Source organism: Pelobates fuscus, chromosome 4 (genome assembly GCF_036172605.1).
Source record: "Pelobates fuscus isolate aPelFus1 chromosome 4, aPelFus1.pri, whole genome shotgun sequence".
NCBI classification, from domain to species: domain Eukaryota; kingdom Metazoa; phylum Chordata; class Amphibia; order Anura; family Pelobatidae; genus Pelobates; species Pelobates fuscus.
In genome coordinates, this window is record NC_086320.1 from 83955672 (window position 1) to 83979048 (window position 23377).

The following is a 23377-nucleotide window of genomic DNA, read 5'->3' on the forward strand; positions in this document are numbered from 1 at the left end:
TTTTCTCAGTTCATGGGCAGTTATTTTGCGCCTTGGTTTCTCCACACGCTTCTTGCGACCCTGTTGACTATTTTGAATGAAACGCTTGATTGTTCGATGATCACGCTTCAGAAGATTTGCAATTTTAAGAGTGCTGCATCCCTCTGCAAGATATCTCACTATTTTTGACTTTTCTGAGCCTGTCAAGTCCTTCTTTTGACCCATTTTGCCAAAGGAAAGGAGGTTGCCTAATAATTATGCACACCTTATATAGGGTGTTGATGTCATTAGACCACACCCCTTCTCATTACAGAGATGCACATCACCTAATATGCTTAATTGGTAGTAGGCTTTTGAGCCTATACAGCTTGGAGTAAGACAACATGCATAAAGAGGATGATGTGGTCAAAATATTCATTTGCCTAATAATTCTGTACACAGTGTACAGCACAGTTGTTTATTTTCTATCATAAATCCTATAGAATGAGGCAAACTTCTACACTAGTGAGATGGATTAAATGGCTCTAATCTGTTGTAGGAGTGATTATATGTATAGTGTAGTCTTGAAGACATTTTAAGTTCTGCTGTTTGTTTAGAAAGTCATATTTCAGGGAATTTTATTTTAAACCACAAATGTGAATTTTCCTCAGTTAGTTATCAGCTTTAAACTTGCATAATATGAACCTCTATGTCTTGTAATAAATTCAATCATTGCAGCAGTTTTCAGTAAACTAGCCTTTTTTACAGCTAACAATTGACTCCACTGAGTAAAATACACACCATTCAATCTAAATTTTGGGTTAGCTGGTTAAATTTTTAGTGAATACCTCAAGTGTCAACCATCAGGTATTTATCCCAATAATTATGTCAAATTTGATCGACACAAGTCAACCAGCTGTAGAAACTTCTCAGTAATAATGTTACCATGGTATAAAGTAGAGTACACTTTAATATATTGTTTTATTCCTACAGAGTACTTTGAGAAAGCTCCTTCTACTGTTTAAGTTTCAAGATGATGTCACCCACGACAAGACCAAGCAGAATTCCCTTGATCAATATTCTCATGGAAAATATTTTTTCATAACAAGAACATAAGATATCATGAATAATTTTTAAGCATTTCTAGAATTGGCAAATTTACTGGGATTAACCTGCCAAATGCAAACTTTGCAGATACCTTCCATCTGTGGTTTTGATTTTTCTCTAAACAAGACAACATTTCTTGGCAATGGAACGACTAGTAAAAATATATTTTTTTTCAGAGGTTTTGTATCCATTTCAGAACTTTAGAAAAAAATACATTGAAATGCTACTTCTATGTATATATAGTTTTCATTGAAAAGATGTGAAAAGTGCTCTCCCAAAACTAATAGGAAATAACATAAAAAATGTCACATATATGTAATTTTTTTTAAATTAGCAATTAATCATTAGGTAGAGGGATATGTAATTAAACAAACTGGTACCAAAGAAATAGGGAAAATCATCTTAAATGTTAATATAAAGCATATGTGTCAGATATTTATGGAAAATGCAAAAACAAATGTCTTTTAGAAAAGTTTCATTAGAAAAAATATATTGAGATGTCTTTAATTTTCAAGTATATCCTGCAAAATGTTGATTTTACAAAGTTGCGACACTTTTACATCAAACCGACATTCATTTGCATTTTAATGTAATTTTTTTTTTTTTTTTTAAAGGTAGATTTATATTTTCAGGAATTTTAAACTTGCGAAAGATTCCACTTTCTCTAAATTATATTTAAAAAAAAAATCAAAGAGTTCTGAATAAGAAGAATATATAATAATATCACATAATTTGCCTGGATTAATCTCCTCTACATACTTTTTTTTATAAATGGGGAGGTACCGGTTGACTTAGAGCTGACTGCTCGAGCCAATCAGCAGTGCCCCTGCCCAGCAGCACCCTGCACTTCCCGTAACACAGATTCAGAAGTGGGATTCCACCTGGTGAACCTTGAGGCCGGCGCTAGAGTCAACCTTTGGGGTAAGGTAAGAGTCTGCCAGGGGCCTCCTGGCTCTATGGCTCTATAACACCCTTATTTATATGAAGCTGTTATGGTGACCGGAGTGTCCTTTTAACTGATGTGTGTGGTTAAATTTTTTTCTTAAACTAGTTTCACATTGTCATCAATAACCATCTTTACTGAGGGACCTTATTATGTTGTCACATGCAATCATCCCGCCTCCTTTGATTTGATAAAGTCACAAATATTGTTAGCCCTTTTTCAATCACAATTCATGAGCAAATAAAATTTCACTTATCTCTCAGAATATTAATTAGTACTAGAATATGCTTACATATGCTGACATAGTGCTATAATGTATCATATTTTTTTTTTTAAATAATTATCTCAATATTTGCCCATATTGCATGTTATAGTCGTTGATCCTTAATAGACCATGAGAAGAAGCTATTTTAGTGTATTAAATGTAATTACTTCTTCCCGTGACTTCCTGGTTAACTTTACACCGGTGGGGAATGAAACACTCAGTTATGACCTTTTATTAGTGAACTGTAAGAATTGTTGCAACATAATTGGTTTTGTCACTTTTAATTGTAAGAAGGAAAAGCAATAAGAATGTATGCTGTGAAAAAAAAAAACCTATGAATTCAGAAGCAACAGATCAGCAACGGAAGCAGGTGCTGGTAATTCTTAGCAGTGAAACCATCATTCATGTAAAAAATGTTGTAAAAATAATTAGCATTTTTTATTTATCCCAATTTACATCACATTCGCATACTAAGCCTATAGAGCCATCATTCTAACTTCATCAAACGTGCATAAAGAAAACTAAAATCATTTTGATTTTTATATTTTGTTTGACATTTTAGCAAAATAATAAATACAATTTAATTTTTGAATTGCAATAAAAAGCGATGAAAAATATATATTGAGGAAATTAGATATTTTAGATTAAGCTATATATTTGTGTTATGCCAGATGTTTTTGTTTTTTTTTACAAAAAATTCAGGAATCTGGGGGTCACCATCTGGGGATTTTGCCCAATTTGCCTAAAGATCCCCGATGGTGACGGGGGCAGGTAAAGGAGAGATTTACTTGCCTGACCCTGACTCTCGCGGGCACGGCCATCTACTCTAGCAGGCAAGAGTTGAGATCTATGGAGGATCCCACAAATCCATGGGATCCTCTATAGATAGATCCAATTCCCTGCAGCCGTCACTGGTGATGGCAATCGGGATAGACACTGTAGTTCTGCCCTGAGTCTAAGAAAGTCAGGCGGAGGAAATATACAGAGACAAAGTAGTCCCTACTTTGTCGCTGTACTTCTCTTTATTGGGTTGGAATTTCAGTGGGGTTGACAGTGCCGCTTTAAGGTTGTGTGGCTTGGGCACAGTCACACCCTAATAAACATCTATTTTGTTCTCCCTGTACCTTACTTAGATCCCTGCTTGAGGTTCATTACAAGGAAGAAGAAAAACACCAACTCATTGTCGATGGCCTATTGGTTTGTGTGGAGGAAGTGAATGTCAACTGAGTATATTATTTAAAGGGAAACTGACACATCTATGGAATTTACCTAATTGAATAAAACACTGAAAACTACCTATAACTTGTGCTAACATTTTATTTTCTCTTGAGATTAGAGTTTATTTAAATATATATTAAAAATGTAGCATTACATCATTGTCTAGTTTAGACAAGGCACAGACAGGGCAAACAATGCAAATGAAGAAGAGAAAGATAAATGTTTAATTTCTCATTTTTTTCTATATGATTTATGCTGATTTCCTGGGGCAAAGTACAGAGCTTATAACAATGATAGACAGAGGGCTATGATGTAAGTGCCCATCACGAGATAAAGAGGTGTGGATAACTACATTAAACTTTTTTTTATATATCACAAATAAGTAAATAAATTAGTAGAACCCATTGGGATTTACAGTTCCACTTTAATTTGTATATGAGCTGGCGATTTTGTTAGTAGAGTGTACAGGAGACATCCACACCTATCTGAATGGAAGCTTGTCAGTCGCATGATTTGTGAACAGCAGGTTTACTACAAATAGTCTGTTCATCTACCAGATTATGAGATTTAAAAAGATTTTGTTCTGTTTCTGAGTGAGCACACGGTTGTTACAACAGATTAAATAAAGTAAATACAATTTTATTATTAGTTGTTTTTGTTCCCGTTTTGAGCTTACGTCCTCAAACAGTAGAATTTATACAGCTATATCATAATATATACATTCACAACGAAAAACTATTTTTTTATTTTCAATGGATAAATGATGTCAAAAAATCACTTTAACAGATATTTGATCAATTCTATAAACATGCTGTTTTTACTTGAAATTTAGGATGGGATGGCGATAAATATATAATATTACCCCAAAAAAATCAGCCCTAGACATCACACTTTCAGAGTTTCTTGCTCCTTAAAGTTTATAACACCAGTAGCTAAAATATGTTGATTAACAGAAACAGTTACTGCAGTGTTATTTGGGGTTATAGTGCAAAACTAGATATTTAAGTGTTGTGAGTCTAATCTTCAGAATGAAATACATTTATGGAAAAGTGATTAAATACTAACTTTTAAATGTGTCTGCTGGCAGGTAGTTATATTCCATGTCTTAAATACATCCCAGGATTTCCAAAGCTCAAAAAGTATTAACCCTTAATTACCAGTGGCATGCTCAGAATTTCACAATAACAAGGAACACATGACATGTGTGACATGTCATGATTCCCTTTTATTCCAGTTTGGTCCTTAAGGGGTTAAAGGCATGGTTCACAACTGTCCTGACTTAGTAGAAGCCTACCTTTGCACTACTGGGTCCAGTTTTGTTTTTAAGGGTAGTACTGACAACCCCTAAAATATCTATTTTGTTTTACTAAACGTTGCTACTGTCAGCAGACTAAAGGATCATTTTAAACAGGTTTACTCAGATTTCTGCATTTGTAATAAGGGTTAAATGGCTGAAGAGGTAGAATTTGGGTAGTAGGCCTCCTACTTCAAATGGATATAGTGGAGGTGGGCAGTGGCAGCCGGGGTTAAACTCCTCTAAAGTTCTACAATCTACAATTTGGTGGAGCACCGGATCATTCCTGGCACCATAGCCATATCACTATAGTGGTTATGGTACTTGGAGTGTTCCTTTCATTTTTAATTACATATTCATTATATCGTGGTATTGAGAGAAATCTAAATAATATTATTACAATTAAATGTTTTGTTTTAATTGTAAAACTACTAATAAAAAGAAAAAAAACAAAAACAAAATGTTGATAAAATTAGAAGCCATCATTTCAATTATAAAACATGATCATTCATTTAAAAAAAAAATAGGTTTTCACTAGTGCATTACACACATACCTCTACGGCTTTGCATGTCTCTTCCAATTGGCCTATTACTGCTTGAATCCTGTCGTTGCATCCAACCAGCACAGCAATCCCTTCAGAGATCTCGGACTGACAATTAAAAACACATAAGTTACTGCATGATTTTTTTTTTTTGTCAATACTTTATTTTTGTGCGAAAGTCTTGTTACATCAGTAGCATACAATATTTGTTGTATATTGAATATATGACATAAGTATTTACAGTTTTCCTGATATATCACAGGTATTCCTTCGTCAGCCAACATTATCATGCATGTCATATAACAAGGACATTTCACTTTTTGTATTTTTCACATAACTTGAGTATCAAACCAGCAGTATGCATCGAACGACAAACTGTCTATGCTAATGAGGTTGTTGTTACGTAATTAACGTTAAAATTCGGTCGGGGGTTGTGTCGGTGTTGGGTCGGTGTTGCGTAGAGATTTGGGGCCCAACCCTCTTTCCGATATTGGAAAGAGATGCAGAAAAGAAGAAAAGAGGTAGAACATGAAAGAAGATGAAGCAAAGGGGGGGGGGAAGAAGAGGAATAGAGAAATAAAAGGAGGGCGGGGGAAATGCGTCAGGTCCGCGAAGCGCGGGGGCGTCCGATGTCTCCCTTTCCATTCCTGTCTGTTGAGGTGTCCCCTTCAAGTTGAGATCTCTGCCCTAAGGGAAATAAAGGGTGGGGGAGGGGTATTGGGCAGAGGCTAATTTGTGTCGTGGATAAGTTCGCTACTTGTCCATGGTTCCCATATTTTTTCAAATCTAGACATGGAGCCTCTCACCCTGGCTGTCAAATTGTCCATTAAGTATACTTCTTTCAGGTTGGAGATCACCTTCCGTATGGGAGGTAAGTCCACCTTTAGCAACGACTGTGCAAGGGTTCTACGTGCTGCCAATGTTACTTTGTGTATTATTTTTTGTTCCCTGTTGGTCCAGTCATCTAGGGATCTATTCAATAGATATGTCCAGGGGTTTAGCTTGGGTGCCCTGTGGAATATCTTTTTAAGTAAGTAAAATTTTTTCGACCAGTAGGTTTGTACCCGTGGGCAGTCCCACCACATGTGGAGATTTGTGCCTCTGTGGCCACATCCCCTCCAGCAGTCGTCGGACGGAGTTTGGTGCATGTGGAATAGTTTGACCGGGGTGGCGTCAGGGCCGGTGCAAGGATTTTTGCCGCCCTAGGCAAAAGTAAAGTTTGCCGCCCCCCCCCCCCCCCCCCATATGACATCACAATGCCCCATGTTAACTAACGCAAGTGCTGCAGTGCCGCCGTGTTTACATTAAAAGGCCTGCAGGGACAGGCTATAGACACCAGAACCACTACATTAAGCTGCAGTGGTTCTGGGGACTAAAGTGTCCCTTTAATGTGAGGTAAATTAGAGATTAGTGCCACGAATAATATACTAGATTGCCTACTTACAATCAGATGAGGATGGTGATGGGCTCTAGCTGCAGTCTGGCTCCACTCGTCTAGTGTATAACAGGCTCTCTGGAGGCTGTTTGTGTTCTGGGAGAACGGAAAGCAGCTCCATTTTTTTAAAGGCCCTTTACACAGCTCATGGTCTGGGCCCCAGGGTCCACCTTCATGTTCCACCAAATAGTTTGTTCACAGGAGTAGGGGATGTCCTGATATGTGTGTAAGGAATGCATTGTGTGAATCTGTGTTTGTATGTGTAAGGGCTGCAATGTGTGTTTCTGTGTATGTACGGGATGCAGTGTGTGCGTCTGTAAGGGGTGCATTGAGTGTGTGTAAGGAATGCATTGTGTGTTTCTGTGTGTGTAAGGGATGCATTGTATGTAAGGGTTGAATTGCTTGTGTGTGTGTCTGTGTGTGTAATGCATTGTGTGTTTTTCTGTGTGCAAGGGGTGCATTGTGTGTGTGTGATGGACGTCGATCTCTCCCTCCTCCCTTGTCACTCTCTTCTCCCCCTCTCCCTCCCTCGTCACTCTCTTCTCTCTCCCCCCTTGTCCCTCTCTTCTCTCCCCCCCTTGTCCCTCTCTTCTCTACCCCCCTTGTCCCTCTCTTCTCTCCCCCCCTTGTCCCTCTCTTCTCTCCCCCCCTTGTCCCTCTCTTCTCCCCCCTTGTCCCTCTCTTCTCCACCCTCTTGTCCCTCTCTTCTCCACCCTCTTGTCCCTCTCTTCTCCCCCCTCCCTTGTCACTCTCTTCTCCCCTGCGTGTCCCTCTCTTCTCCCCCCTCCCTTGTCACTCTCTTCTCCCCTCCCCACTCTCATTCCCCCTCCTAACCCCGTCAATTCCACTCCCTGTCAATTACTTCCCCCCACCTTGTCAATTTATTTCCCCTCCCTTTCAATTTATTCCCCCACCCTGCCTGTCCATTTATTCCCCCACCCTCCCTGTCCATGTATCCCCCCCTCCCTGTCCACCCTTCCCCTCCCTCCCTGTCCACTTATCCCCCCCTCCCTGTCCACTTATCCCCCCCCTCCCTGTCCATTTATTCCCCCCCCCTCCCTGTCCATTTATTCCCCCCCCTCCCTGTCCATTTATTCTCCCTGTCCATTTATTCCCCCCCTCCCTGTCCATTTATTCCCCCCCTCCCTGTCCATTTATTCTCCCTGTCCATTTATTCCCCCCCTCCCTCTCCATTTATTTCTCCCCCCCTCCCTCTCCATTTTTTTTCTCCCCCCCTCCCTCTCCATTTATTTCTCCTCCCCCCCACTCTCTCCATTTATTTCTCCTCCCCCTCCCTCTCCATTTATTTCCCCCCCTCCCTCCCTCTCCATTTATTTCTCCCCCTCCCTCTCCATTTATTTCTCCTCCCCCCACTCTCTCTCCATTTATTTCCCCCCCCTCCCTCCCTCTCCATTTATTCCCCCCCCTCCCTCCCTCTCCATTTATTCCCCCCCCCTCCCTCTCCATTTATTTCCCCCCCCCCCTCCCTCCCTCTCCATTTATTTCCCCCCTCCCTCCTTCTCCATTTATTTCTCTCCCCCCCACTCTCTCTCCATTTATTTCCCCCCCCCCTCCCTCCCTCTCCATTTATCCCCCCCCCTCCCTCTCCATTTGTTTCCCCCCTCCCTCCCTCTCCATTTGTTTCCCCCCTCCCTCCCTCTCCATTTATTTCTCCTCCCCCCCACTCTCTCTCCATTTGCCTAGTCCGCCTTAATGGTAGCGCCGGCCCTGGGTGGCGTACCACCGAAACATAGTTTTATAGGATTGCTCCTGGAGGGATACACATATGGACACTGCATTATTCGCCTCCCATATTTCTCTCCACTCCACTCCCTCCAGGACCTCTCCTAGCTCCCTCTCTCATGTGTCTGTGTATGTTAGTGTACCCCATTCTTCTGTTTCTGAGCAAATGTGTGCGTACATTGTAGTGATAAGTCCTGCTGGCGTGGTTTCGTTTAGACACATTTTCTCATAGAATGTCAACGGGGCTTTCCCTGCTCTTTGTACGTGTGGGCATTGTACATAATCTTTAAGTTGTAGGTACCTAAAAAAAATCCCTGGGGGTGAGGTGGGACGCCTGTTTTAGTTGTTCGAATGTAACTATGCCATCGCTCTCAAACATGTGGCAAACTCTCTGTAAACCTGCTTTTTCCAGGTTTGCAAATTCTCTAGCCACCATTCCTGGGGGGAAGGCCCTGTTTCTTAATAGTGGGGTAAGTGGGGATGGGGAGGTCGCTAGTTTGTATTTGGACACCGACGCGTCCCATAATCTCAGGGAGTTTAATACAGCTGGACAGGTGGTTCTCAGTATTGGCCTATCTTCTCTGGGCACCCACATGTGGTATTGCGGTAAGTCTGGGCCGGCGAGGAGCGACTCCAAGTCTACCCATCTCCTCACCTCCAGTGGTGCATGCCACATGGCCACCTGCGCTAGTTGTGCAGCTAGATAATAGAAATAAAAGTGTGGGAGCCCTAAGCCTCCTCTTTGTTAAAGTCTATATAAGATGTTTCGGGAAATTCTGTGACGTCGATTTTGCCATATGAAGTCCCCGACTGCCTTTTGCAGTGGGGCTAGATCAGATTTTAGTAGTTTAATGGGTAGCGCCTGAAATAGAAACAGGATGCGGGGTAGCACATTCATCTTCACTGCGTGAATACGCCCGATCCAGGATATTGGTTTATCTAGCCACTTATCCATATCTTGTACTAGGGTTCACATAAGTGGGGTATAGTTTAGATGATAAAGTTTGGCCGGGTCGTTTGGAAGTTGTATCCCTAGGTATTTTATGTGTTCTTTAGCTATGGGAATATTATAGTTTGCCTGCAATGCCACCGTGTCCTTCGCAGACAGGCCCAAGAGTAGGGCACTTGATTTTTCTAGATTGGCCCTATAGCCTGAGAATTCTCCGAATTGTGCCAGGACTTCTTGCAGTGCATCTATGGAATCTTTCAATTCTGTAATCGTCAGCAGGACGTGGTCTGCATAGGTGGAAACTAGAAACTCCTGTCCTCCCACTGTAATGCCGTGTATACGTGGGTCTTTGCGAAGAGCTTGTAGGAGCGGTTCCAGGGTCAGCACAAACAATAGCGGGGAGAGGGGGCATCCCTGTCGTGTTCCATTACCCAGTTTAAATGGCGTGGACCTTGCTCCGGTGATTTTAACCTGGGCATATACTTGGTTGTACATGGCTTTGATCGTGGCCACGTAAGTTACTGCATGATTAACGCTAAGTGGGGAAAAAAATCATTGCTTGTCATTTATTGGCAAAAGTGGTAATCCAACTGGCATTCTAGATGATGTGGATTGCTGCTCTAATCAATATCGATATTTTAGCGGTAAACACAATATGAATAGCCAGTGGTTTACCTGAGAAAAGACAGATACTACTTTACTCCTTTTTCTGAATAAAGTGATTTTAAAAGAGATACAGGTGTTAGTGCTAGTGCTAGTGGTATCGCACCATGGATGGTGACCGATACGAGGGGGTGCACACAGCCTATCTTACTGATATGGTTGTATTCTTTAAATATGTTTTTTTTTTAATGATAATAATAACATGGAGAAGTTTCCAATAAATTGTATTTAGAGCACAAAACAAAAAGTTGACAGTACTCCCCTGTACCCATTGAATTGGGTAGAGACAAATCAAATATGTAGATTTACAGAGGTATGAATGACGCAAAGGGAAATCATCTGTGAAGTGTTTTATTCTCTGAAAAAGATAAATCGGTTCTGTAGAATATAATTTGTTGTAACTTTCCAACCTCTCACCTAATAGTAAATATGCTACTAAATCCTCAAAGCTCAAGGGGACTCCCAGTTTATCTTTAGCAGTTAGGAATGTGCTACATACATCTTCCAAGTCCCAATTTAGCTTCTCTGCATGTTATAACCCATCTGGTTTTCTTGGGCTTCCAGCCATCTAAGATTTAAGGGAACAGCAGGGGTTCTGCGTGTGATTTCTGGCCACAAAGAGACAATCCACGACTACTGTATATTATAGGCACATTACTCCATGATACTATATTTCTCAATATTTCTCCATTTTTTAACAGCTATCCTTTCACCAAGAATATTTAAAGGTTTAGTGCCTATTCACTATCGCACCTTTTGCTGGAAGGAACAAATGCTTGCCAGAAAAAAGAATAGTCAAAACTGAATAGGCAACAATCACGACGCCATCTGATTTGGAGCTTAATGCAGAGCTGCTGGAATTCCAGCATTTGTCTATCCCAGATCTTAATATGTCATTAACATTCATTCCTGGAGTTCATCCAGTCTGCCTAGACAGGCCCATCAGCACACACTTGCTGTCTGAAATGAAGGAGAATATCAAAAGCAGGTGCTTACATTTTAAAGCATTACCCTCAGAAATAACTATGAATTAGGAGCGGCGTCAATAAAAAATAACATTGTTGTTACAGAAACCAAACTTATTTACTGAAATAAATGATTCTACTTAACAAACCAATAATCAGCAGTCCTACATGACATCAGAGATTGGGGAGGTGGCTCATAGATCAAATATTTTGGGTAAATATATGGAGTACCCCATTATGTGGCAACAACAATATTCTATTCTATTCCCTGAAATTTGTTACAAAAAGTATTATTCAAGAGGTGAGTGCTAGAATTTAGAAAAATAGAAAATTGACTCACAATGGAAGAGCTTTCATCTCAAACTCTGTTTCTAGTGGGGTATCATCCCCATTCTTATCCCCATACTTTTTTTTTTTTTTTTTTTTTTTACTGTTTTTAGCATGTATTGCTAATCCTGACAACATCTGAGAAATATTCCACTGCACACCTCAACACACCTAATCTTTGGTAAAGGGCAAATGCCACCTACGCTGAATACATTGATTGGCTCAGCTACTCAATAAATGTGAGAATGGTGTTTACTGAGTGTTGTATGGTGTTCACTATATTGTTTTATTCTGTTTTACATTTATGTTTATCAAGGAAGAGCTTCCAGCCAAATACATTGAGGTAGGGAAGGGGCATCCGTTTGGTATCTTGTCACTCTCACTTTCATGTTCTGGTCTGTCAGTTTCTGGTATGTTACAGTAGTGATGGTGCGCAACAAAAAATTCGTATTCACTATGGACCTCTTATAGAGAGTGAAAGTAACCCTGTGTACATAAAATGAGGTGTTTACAGAGTGGAAATATTGTAAATAATTGAAAAACAAACAGTGGTTGTGGTGAAACAAAGCACAATCTGTAGGTATACTTGCAAACATGGAAATCACTCTGCCACCTATTAAGGAGACAAAAACAGAAAGAGAGCTCCTAGTGCAGCATAGTAATAAACTTATAAATATATAGAATAAAGCAAACAGAGGTGCCTTTTAGGTGTTACACTCACAAGATTGGAGTGGTAAAAGCACCACTCGTTGCTATAGCACTCAGGGAGGATCAGCCCCTAGAGTGCGTGGGATCCGTGGAAAGGAAGCTTGCAATCCGGATCTCAGGTAAGTATACTTTATTAATTTAAATTTAAAAACAGCAAAACTTGTTGTGGAGGTAGTTAGTCCGCTCACCAGCCTCAGGAAACCGCAAAGAAAGTTCCATATACTCATGTAATGTAAAAAAAAAAATCTTCCGGCTGCTATCCTGGCTGCTGTTGCCGACTGTGCTGACTGTGTGCTCCTCTTTATATGTTGTACTGTATTAACAAAACAACAGCCCAGATATGGGAACCAGCGGTGGAACTAATGTAGAGAGGCTACTGCTACAAGCATTTTTAAGCCTACCCCCAAGAAATAGCAATATACAACGCATAAAATTGCTTTGTCAACTGGGGATCTTGCATATGCCCATCCTTACACAGTTGTATATGTGAGCAGTGCTTGTGTGTTTGGATCTAAGCATGTTTTTATATGGAGTATGTGTATTTTTGTGTAGTGTAGGCATTTGAATGTGATGTGTGTTTGTTTGTACTGTTGAGATTTGAATGCAGTGATGTACTTGTGTGCAGTGTTTGCGTTTGAATGCAGGTGTGTGTTTAGGTGTAGTGTTGGCGTTTCAGTGCTGTGTGTATTTGTTTATAATGTTGGCATTTTAATACAGGGATGAATTTATATGTAGTGTTGGCATTTGATTACAGGGGTGTGTTTGTCTAGAGTGTTGGGATTTCAATGCTGGAATGTGTTTGTATTTAGTGTTGATGTTCGATTGTAGGGTGTGTGTTTGATTGTAGTGTTGGTATTTCCATGCACAGCGCTCACTCTTTTAAATATTAAAGCCCCAGCATGGCTGGACCACCCTTCCCCTGCTTCCCCATATGTTTCTCTGTAACCTGGAGGAAGTTACCTGAAATAACTTCATTCAAGCACTGTGGTGAAACTGCTGATGTGATAGGGATCCAGTTTAAGGGTCATACATGCCCACTGGGTAGCGCTAGGTGTGTGGGCCACCCGATGGGCCTCCCAGCTTGTGGGTCCCGGTATTGCCACACCTCCGGTAGTTCCACCACTGATAGGAACACAGTGAAAACTTCACAAAAAAAATGAGTAGCTTCCAACACAAATAATCAATTTCCGGGTAACTGGGGGTTCCATAAATTTGTAAGCATTTTTAAAAACGGCAAATTTTATATCAAATATATTTTAATGTTTCTATGGTTAATAAATATTAATTACAATCCTGCATTTTCATGTCAAGCTCAGATCATAGAAAAATATACATTGGAATCCTTCCCTAGAATAATTAAAAATGTGCACATTACTGATCACAGAAACAGGAAGATATTTTAATTTGTAGATATATATTAAATGGAAAACATAAGGAGAACGAAAAAAAAATAACGAAAACTAAAATTATAATTGAACTGCACTTTCATCTCACACCCGATCGTCAATGTAAAAGGGGAAGGTTTAGAGTGCTGATTAAGTCTTAATTGCTAAATGGATTAATAGATTGATAAATGGACTGTATTAAACAAATAGTTACAAAGAACTGGAGCTAAAATCCTAATTAAAGTAATTATCATATCAGGTAATTAGATAAATGAATGTGGCTTTCTAATCATATCTTAATAACGAAAATGTTGAATGCTAGTTTCTCTGGCTCACATTATAAACTAAAAAAGAACATGTAATGTAAAACTTGCACAGAACAAATCATGTAATTTTCTTCAAAGTGTTGGATTTTGCGCTAGCTTTAGATTTTACTTTTAATTATATTAGTGGCATGTTTTGCATTCCTTCTGATACAAAGTAAGCCAGGCAACAAATCTCATTTTCTGAGGCTATTTAACCCTTAAAGTCAAAAGGGATAATCACTATCAGACACTTAGGATCCAACAATAAACTAAGGCCTTGATTTAATGTATTTGAATACATGTTAAAAATGCCTTTTTTTCTTCAAAATATTTAAACATCAAACATATATCATATAGAAACAAAAATTATCAATATCTCAAAATATTAAAATAGTTTTCAAAATATTAAATCCTTTTAAAATGTTGCCCATAAATATTAAATCAAGGTCTATCTAATCAGAACAAAGATAGTTACATAGTTACATTCTTTGTTGGAATTTAATCTTCACTGACCAAAGTATAATGACAGCTGAGAAAGTAGTCACCATCCCCAAGAGTTTCAGACAAGCATTTTATGTAGGATCCTGGACTACTCCTATGTCTGAATCACCCTGTGTCACCCTGTATCCACTATAGGTGCAAAGTGTGTATATGTATTTGTCTATTGTTAATTGTTTTGTGTGCTCTCCTGCTGATGTTTGTTGCCAACTAGGTGGATTTGGCTATGAAGCCTGTAGAGCACCCTCTGTTGGTAGCAACAGCAATATGCACTACCTGAATAACAAGGCTTGTTAATTTGCATAATCAGGTAGATTTGCATATTGCTAATTATGCAGGCAGGAGAGATGTTTTGTGTTAATTATTGTCTTCCCCACCCCGTTATAAATATGTCATGTTAATATAAGTTCCCTGTATGTTGTCTGATGTGATTTGATTGTTTGTATTTTTATTGAGTTGTCACAGTAATCTATATGTAATGAGCACATGGGCTAGACCCAAGTAAAAAATAAAGCTGAGCATGTTACTTCTTTTATGGGCAGTGTGTTCTGTGTGAATCTTTAGGTATCCGAGCCATAAAGTTGTCATACCTGTTGGCTGTTTGCACGATTCTGCTAGCCCTGGGATAAATCAAGAGAGCTAAACCTGAGAGACGCAACAAGAGTCTTTATATAGACAAGAGCGATCACATTGCAGGGAGAGGTCCTGGCAAGCGTCTAGGAAGCTAATTGGGAGAAGGTACTCAGTCAGAGTACAGGAGCTCCAAAACAACAGCCAAATGTAACAATTCGGTCCTTATTAAGTAAAGTAAAGGATTTCAGGGCCAGTGGGGTACTAAAACATACCAAAGTAGTATGTCGATCATCCATCTGGTATTGAAGGGTCTATAGCAGCGGTTCCCAAAGTGTGGGTCGCGACCCACTGGTGGGTCGCAGGGCGATTCCCAGTGGGTCGCGCTGACCCACACATCCAGGGCCGCAGGGGAGTCAGGCAAGCAGACTGACACCAGGAGGGAGCCCGGCGGCTTGTCCTGTATGCCGCCGGGCTCCCTCCAGTCAGTCTGCCCAGCAGCTCCGGTCTGCAGCTCCGCCGGGTGCAGAGCTGCAGACCGTGTGATAGAAGTCTTGCGAGCTCCCAGAGTGTTACCATGGCAACACTCTGGGAGCTCGCAAGACTTTTATTACACGGTCTGCAGCTCTGCACCCGGCGGAGCCGAGACCGGAGAGTTACCCCACCGGACCACCAGGGAGACACTGGACCACGAGGGAAATCAAGGAAGGTAGGACACAGCCCCCCAATGTAAATTATTTTCTCCCTGCCCCCCTCCATACACTAACCCCTTCACTCCCTGCCCCCCTCCCCACACTAACCCCTTCACTCCCTGCCCCCTCCCCACACTAACCCCTTCACTCAAAGCCCCCCTCCCCACACTAACCCCTTCTAACCCCTTAAAAGCAAGTGGGTCTCGAAAAATTACCATTTTGAAAAGTGGGTCTCGGGCCATAAAAGTTTGTGAAGCCCTGGTCTATAGAATTATATGACAAAGCATCAAAACATACTTGAAACAAAATGCAGAAAATCACCTTTTGTCCTTGGAAAACTTGAGAAAGTGGAGCAACCTGGCAGTTCTGGTGAACTCCGAAGACTTTGCACATGGAACAAGTTGGCACTTCACAGTTCAGACAATATATATTAATTTTCTCATCCTCGTGTTCCTCGCACATTGGTTGGTCAGATTTCCTTTCCGGCCTGTCAGAAAGCGGTAAAGTAAAAAGATTGGCACGTATTATGAATGTATCATCTCAGAACATTGGTTGCGGGTATTAAGTATAAGGAAACAATTGTATTTTAAGGTATAAATGAAAGAAAGACATGTACTGTATAAAAACAAGGCAAAAATTGATCAATTTACATAAGCAAATGCAATAACAATACAATACTTAATATTACATAAAATAATAATGATAAAATTAAGATTAAAAAATCTCCAATGTTATTCCATGCAATTTATTAACCATCAGCTTAAAGGGAACTATATCTTGAATTTACACCACAGCATAAAACATTGAAAATCAGCTATAAATTCTGTTAACCTTTTTCTTAAGATGTTTTATTTTAAAATTATATTTGAGTTATCAAATCTTATTAAATTACATCACAATCCAGTTCCGTCAAGGCAAAGCCAGGGCAAACACTGCAAATGAAGAGGAAACATTATTTAAGCGTTTCTCTTCTCTGTATATTTTCTCTGTTTATTGCCTGCCAGGTGCAAAGGACAGAGTTTATAAAAATAAAGTACGCCAAGATGGAGACGCCTGTTAGCAACATTAAAGAGAAACGAATATCGACATTTAATTTACATTTTCACACTCCACAAATACATACACAGGTAGTCCTCACTTTACGACTGGCTTGTTTAACAAAGGCTCGGACTTATGACCAGCTCTTTCCTGGAGATTCAAGGGATTCCCCATGTTAGACAGCTGGTCTATGTTTCGGAACATAGATTTGAGGAATTCCCTGCTCTGGTGCGCTTGTCTATGTTTGGGGAAATTTCTCCGAACATGGACCTGCACTGGTGCGCATGCTCTGTATTTCATTCTCACTTAACGACCAATTCGTTTTACGTCCAAATTGTAAGGAGTGTCTGTAAAATGAGGAGTGTCTGCATGATAAATATAGAGCTAAGAAGACATCATGGAGACATCATCGAAGCAATAGTTGAAGCAACAGTTCCATTTTAAAATTGATGCTTTATAGACGAACCGTGAAATCTAACTCTGAAAAACCTAGCAATGTTTTATCTTTCGAAGCTCTAGTTATGTAAAATGCATTACTTTCTTAAACCTAAAGTTCTCATACAATATTGTGTAGGCAGTTGGAAAGTAGAAAAGGAAAGTAAAATATGTTAATGTATTTGAGGATGAGATCCCAACATAAAAGTACAAATAACTTCAGTGTGTCACTGTGTGTGCCTTTTTTTTTAATCAGTGTTGTGACATTTTATGATCTCTCTAAGGGAACATGATCAATTTTTAAATATCACATTATTTATTGAGTGAAGGTAAGAAAAGAATTGTGAAGCTCTAATTAATCACTTGCTTCGAGAGGTATCCAATGAGTAAATGTCATAATATTAACACCTCCACTTCATAGCCCACGGAAAAAAAAAACTGTGAATGTTTGAGTGGAAGGTGTACTCATTAAAATCGCTGACTCACCGAAACACGTAAAATAGCTGAATTTGCAAAAGTGCGCAATATAAAGATTTTGTACACCTGTAAATTGAGTATCATGACTTTCTGTAAATTTCTTAAAGGACACCTCAGGCACCAATATAATGAACTATTTTTTAATGCACAAGTTTATGTAATATTTGCAAGAATAAATAAATGTTTTGCTGGTTAGGGTACCTGTGTATGTTATGTCTGAATTCTGACACCTACTCACAGACTATATATACAGATTACACTATGTTGCGCTTTTTTTTTTATCTCTGTATAGGAAATATTTGTTATTCAAAAGCAAGAGGAATGTATGTACGAGGTAACAATTTCCTTTTATTGTGTGCACTCATCACCTTTTTTCAGCTTTACATATTATGTCACAAGCCTATTTCTGTTTCTACCTTTTAACCTGTAATGTCCAATAACACAACTGTACATGTTTTTAGGAAACACATAAAAGGGTCCTAGGAGTCATAATTCATGTAACAGTTTTAATAAGTAGAAATCTGTAAAATTAGGTTCCAGAAATCCTCTGAGAGCTTTTAAATCTGCTAGTCAGATCCCTACATACCATATAAAGCAAACATGCAGTTTGAGTGACATATAGGTGGTTGTTATTCAATAAAAATGATAATTCAAGTTGGATTCAAATTGATTTTCAAATTTAAGGTAAAAAAAAAACAAAATGGAAAAATTCCATTCCGAGTCATTTTGTTTAAATGCTTTAATACCAAGTGTTTTGCAAAAGAATTTCAAGTAGATCCTTTTTACATTGTGTTTCACTGGTGAATTTTTAAGATAAAGGGCGCCAGACTCCTCCCCCAGAATTTTAACTCTGTAGGCACCATCTTATCCTCATTAATTCAACTCCTAATTGATACAAAGTTAACTCATACAAGACATAGAGCTAGTTATAATATAGATATATCCATGCAATACTCAAAGCTAGGTAAAATACAAAGATACCCTTATAATAGAAAGAACTCATACAACAGTAAGATACCAACACAACATGGAGTTCAGCAAAATACATAGATACTCATACAATACACAGAGCTGAACATAATAAAAGATACTCATACAATACACAGAGCTGAACATAATAAAAGATACTCATACAATACACAGAGCTGACCATAATAAAAGATACTCATACAATACACAGAGCTGACCATAATAAAAGATACTCATACAATACACAGAGCTGACCATAATAAAAGATACTCATACAATACACAGAGCTGACCATAATAAAAGATACTCATACAATACACAGAGCTGGCCATAATAAAAGATACTCATACAATACACAGAGCTGACCATAATAAAAGATACTCATACAATACACAGAGCTGACCATAATAAAAGATACTCATACAATACACAGAGCTGACCATAATAAAAAATACTCATACAATACACAGAGCTAACCATAATAAAAGATACTCGTACGATACACAGAGCTGAACATAATAAAATATACTCACACAATACACAGAGCTGAACATAATAAAATATACTCATACAATACACAGAGTTGAACATAATAAAATATACTCATACAATACACAGAGCTAACCATAATAAAAGATACTCATACAATACACAGAGCTGCACATAAAAAATACTCATACAATACACAGAGTTGAACACAAAAAATACTCATACAATACACAGAGCTAACCATAATAAAATATACTCATACAATACACAGAGCTGAACATAATAAAAGATACTCATACAATACACAGAGCTGAACATAATAAAAGATACTCATACAATACACAGAGCTGAACATAATAAAAGATATTCATACAATACACAGAGCTGACCATAATAAAAGATACTCATACAATACACAGAGCTGAACATAATAAAAGATACTCATACACAGGGCCGGACTGGGGATACAAAGCAGCCCTAGAAAAAAAAAAATCTATGCCAGCCCCATAATTCACTGTGCTGTGTATTGTGTATGTGTGTATATATATATATATATATATATATATATATATATATATATATATATATAACTATACAGTAAGCATACCCACATGCAGACACAGACAATCTCACTGTCACAAGCTCTTTGATGCACGGGCTCACAGACAGACAATCTCATTGATATACATACGCTCAATGACATAAAAACACAAGCTCACTGATGCACGCAAATACGCTCACTGACAGACAATCTCACTGGCACACAGACAAGCTTATTGATTCACACACAAATTTAGTACAGACAAACTGACACGCACAGACTTATTACAGACAAGATCACGGTCACACACACACACATGCTTACTGACACCCACATGCTCACTACAGACAAGCACACTGACACACATGTTCATTACAGACAAGCTCACACACACATGCTCACTACAGAAAAGCTGACTGATACACACGTGCTTCCTACAGTCAAGCTCACTGACACACACACATGCTCCATACAGATAAGCTCACTGACACACACATGCTTCCAACAGACAAGACCACTGACACACACACACATGCTTCTAACAGACAAGCCCACTAACACACACACATACATGTTCACTCACTAGCAGCCGCACACACAAACTAATTCAGGAGCAGGCACACACACACAAGTTTAATCACTCCCAGCTGGTATATAGGGGTCTCCTTCTGATAAACATTTAGGCAGTGACTCATATACAAGCAATCACTGTGTATCTCTCTTTAAAAAAAAAAAAAAAAAAGAAGCTTTAACTACTAGAATTGTGATGATGAAGAAACTCCCTGCTTTGTACAGAAGGGATTCTCCTGGAACCCTTTCTTTGGCAAGAGAATTGTAAAAACAACCTGGCTGCTTCCCTTTCACAATTTCAGTCTTATTGATCTTGGCCTATACATAAAAGGGACACTCCAGGCTCCCAGACCACTTCTGCCCATTGGAGTGGTCTGGGTGCCAACTCCCACTACTTTTAACCCTGCAAGTGTAATTATTGCAGTTTTTTATAAACTGCAATAATTACCTTGCAGGGTTAACTCCACCTCTAGTAGCTGTCTACTAGACAGCCACTAGAGGGAACTTCCTGCTCTATAGCACAGATTAGTGCTAGAGCGTCGCTGGACGTCCTCACGCTATGTGAGGACCTACAGTGTCGCTCAAATCCCCATAGGAAAGCAATGAAATTAGTTTTCAATGCTTTCCTATGGGGAGACCTAATGCGCATGCGCAGCATTGCCGCGCATGCGCATTAGGTCTCCTCGGCCAGTGGGCGGGATCTCACCAACCGGCTGACGGATTAAGAAGGAGGAGCGGCGCGGAGGAGGAGACAGCGACGAGGGACAGATACTCATACAATAAAATGTGCTGGGCATGTAGATACAATACACAGATACCTATAAAATACACAGATCTGGGTAGACTATAGAGATACACGTACAACAGGTAGAGCTGAGTAAAATACAGAGAAATAACACACCAAGTTGGGCACAATAAAGAGATAACATGACTATCCCACACAGCTAGGATCGCTGTGTATGATTATACAGAGCTCAATACAAAGAATCTCACACAGAGCATGTTTATGTATAATGCTCTCTGTCTAACTTCTATCTTCCTAGCCCTCTCTTAGCTCTCCTTTTTTTGATCCCATCTTCAGTAGTGCTCCTACTATGACAACTTTAGATTTCTAGTAAATGTTGCTGCTGTTATGAAATATGTCAGCTTCTCCATGAGCTGTCAGCACACAGTGTACACTGGGTTAAAGCAGCAGGATACTCTTACATTTGCAATGTAGGTACAATGTGCCTGTTCCCTTAACCGCGCAATATATAACACAGAGAGAAACTGCAAGGTTTACTAGGCAGCCACTAGAGGTGCTCTCTGCGGTTTCATCGAGTTGGATTTTGTGAAATGACACTGGACATGCACACTGTGAGGACGTCCACCATCTAGAAAGCCCCAGAGGAAAGCATTGAGGCAATGCTTTACATTGGGGAAGGCCTAATGCACACATGGTCCCCCCAATCGGCTGATGTCAGTGGGGGAGGAGTGCGACTCAGTGCTTAGGAACACCTGCGTTGGTATCGAGTAAATGTTTAAAATGTTGTTTTACGCTGGGAGGGGGGTAGTGGGCAGGGTGGAGGGCAGAGGGCACACTCGTGTTAGGAATACAGCTTCTCCCCATGAGATGCCCAATAATGTATGGCTACTCATCAGAGAATTGTAAAGACCTACAGGAAAAACAATAGCTAACAATGGTCCCAGCACATGTGTGTGAGAGTAATGACACGTACCAGTATATTAATGGCTTATACAGTAATACAATTCTTGCAAAGGAAAAACACCACAGCGCAGTTAGGTTCCCGAGTAGAAGCCAATTATCGCCACAGTGGTGTTTCTGGATCATTCCCACTCACTTGTTCTTCTTAATTACTGCTTCGTATATACAATTTTTGTAATGCTTAAAACGCCTCAAGGTCTTATAATTACGCATGAGTTTTATAATTGGAATCTCAGTCAATTCATCACATGAATGAAGAACACATGCAATAGGTTAACACATTCACATGCCGTCATATAGTAGTAAATTATGTTTTAATTTGACAAGGGATAAAGCCTCTAAATCTGGAATTTGGTGTCAATGTTCTCTTATACTGTGTATTATATCTCCAGACCAAATTAAATAGCTGCTTACATTTGTACATTTCTCAGTAAGGAAAACACTATTGGACCAACTAAAAAGGTGCCCGTATTTAACTGTATAAATTACTTGGTAGGACTTGTTTATAGCCTAGTGGTGACAATTCCAAAGCCTAAAGAAACACTCCAAATCCATTAACACTTCAGATTTTTTTGTAGTGGTTATGGTAAAAGGAGTGCCCTACAGAAATTACAGAGTAATGTGTCAAAAATGTTTTAGAACGGTTTGAAAACACCCCTGCGTCCTCTGAGCTGCTGCTCCATATTTGCACTTCTCCTGCAGGCCAGGCCAGATGGCTTCACTGAGCTTAGGAGGTCCAATACAGGACCTCCCTCACTGGATGAGAGCGCTTAACTGACACAAGCTGTCCTGTATGGTCCTGTTTAGCTCAGTGGAGCTGACCAGAGTCTCCCGCTGCTTTTTCTATACATCGGACCTGGCCTGATCCTTTCTACAAGTATTGTATTGCAGATTCCTTTTAAATATGTTTTTATTGCAATAAACTTTCATTGAAAAACAGAAAAATTGTACATTGGATCTCGCAGGACCCAAAAGTGAAATGTGATACACAACATATTGTGATACATAACGTAATACACAGGTTTGAAATGATATGTCATAAACAGTATGTTTCACCTCAGCCTTAAATAATTTCATCGTTGAGATTGCGGGTATAGATAATATGCACGCATGACATAGGCTAAATTTACAATGCTCTCTCTTTAAAATAAGGTTTCTGGCCAAGCAGGACCTAGTCAAGTATAGCAAGACATCAGGTAATTTTACCATAAAATGGAGTAAAGTGATTTTAAAGGAGCACTATACGGTCAGGAACACAAACATGTCTTCTTGTGCTGGGTCTTCCCCTGATCTGCCTTCTTGGCTGACATCAACAGAAGTGATCATTTCAGTCAATCACAATGCTTTCCTATGGGAAAGCATTGTGATTGGCAGAGATAGTCAATTCTGATGATCTCAGTCAAGGAGGCAGGTGGGGGAGGGAGGGGGGAAGAAACAAACACTGCCCTGGCCAATCAGCATCTCCTAAATGCATTTTGATGAGGAAAGTTCAGTGTCTCCATGAAGTGGGGTGAGGGGGGTGGACACTCTGAATGTCAGTGCTGCACAGTATGCAGCACTGCCCCAGGAAGAACCTCTAGTAGCCA

General features: G+C 39.6%; 1 protein-coding gene across 4 annotated transcripts in view; it reads right to left on the reverse strand.

The window, feature by feature from the left end:
• Nucleotides 1–23377, reverse strand: part of TRIM55 (tripartite motif containing 55) — a 115373-nt gene that overhangs the window by 72453 nt on the left and 19543 nt on the right. For all 4 annotated transcript variants that reach the window (XM_063451351.1, XM_063451349.1, XM_063451352.1 and 1 more), the window contains exons 3-4: nucleotides 15889–16054; nucleotides 5340–5435 (exon numbers count right to left, since the gene is read on the reverse strand). In XM_063451351.1, the coding sequence (XP_063307421.1) occupies nucleotides 5340–5435; nucleotides 15889–16054 (262 nt within the window). The remainder of the gene's footprint in view (nucleotides 1–5339; nucleotides 5436–15888; nucleotides 16055–23377) is intronic.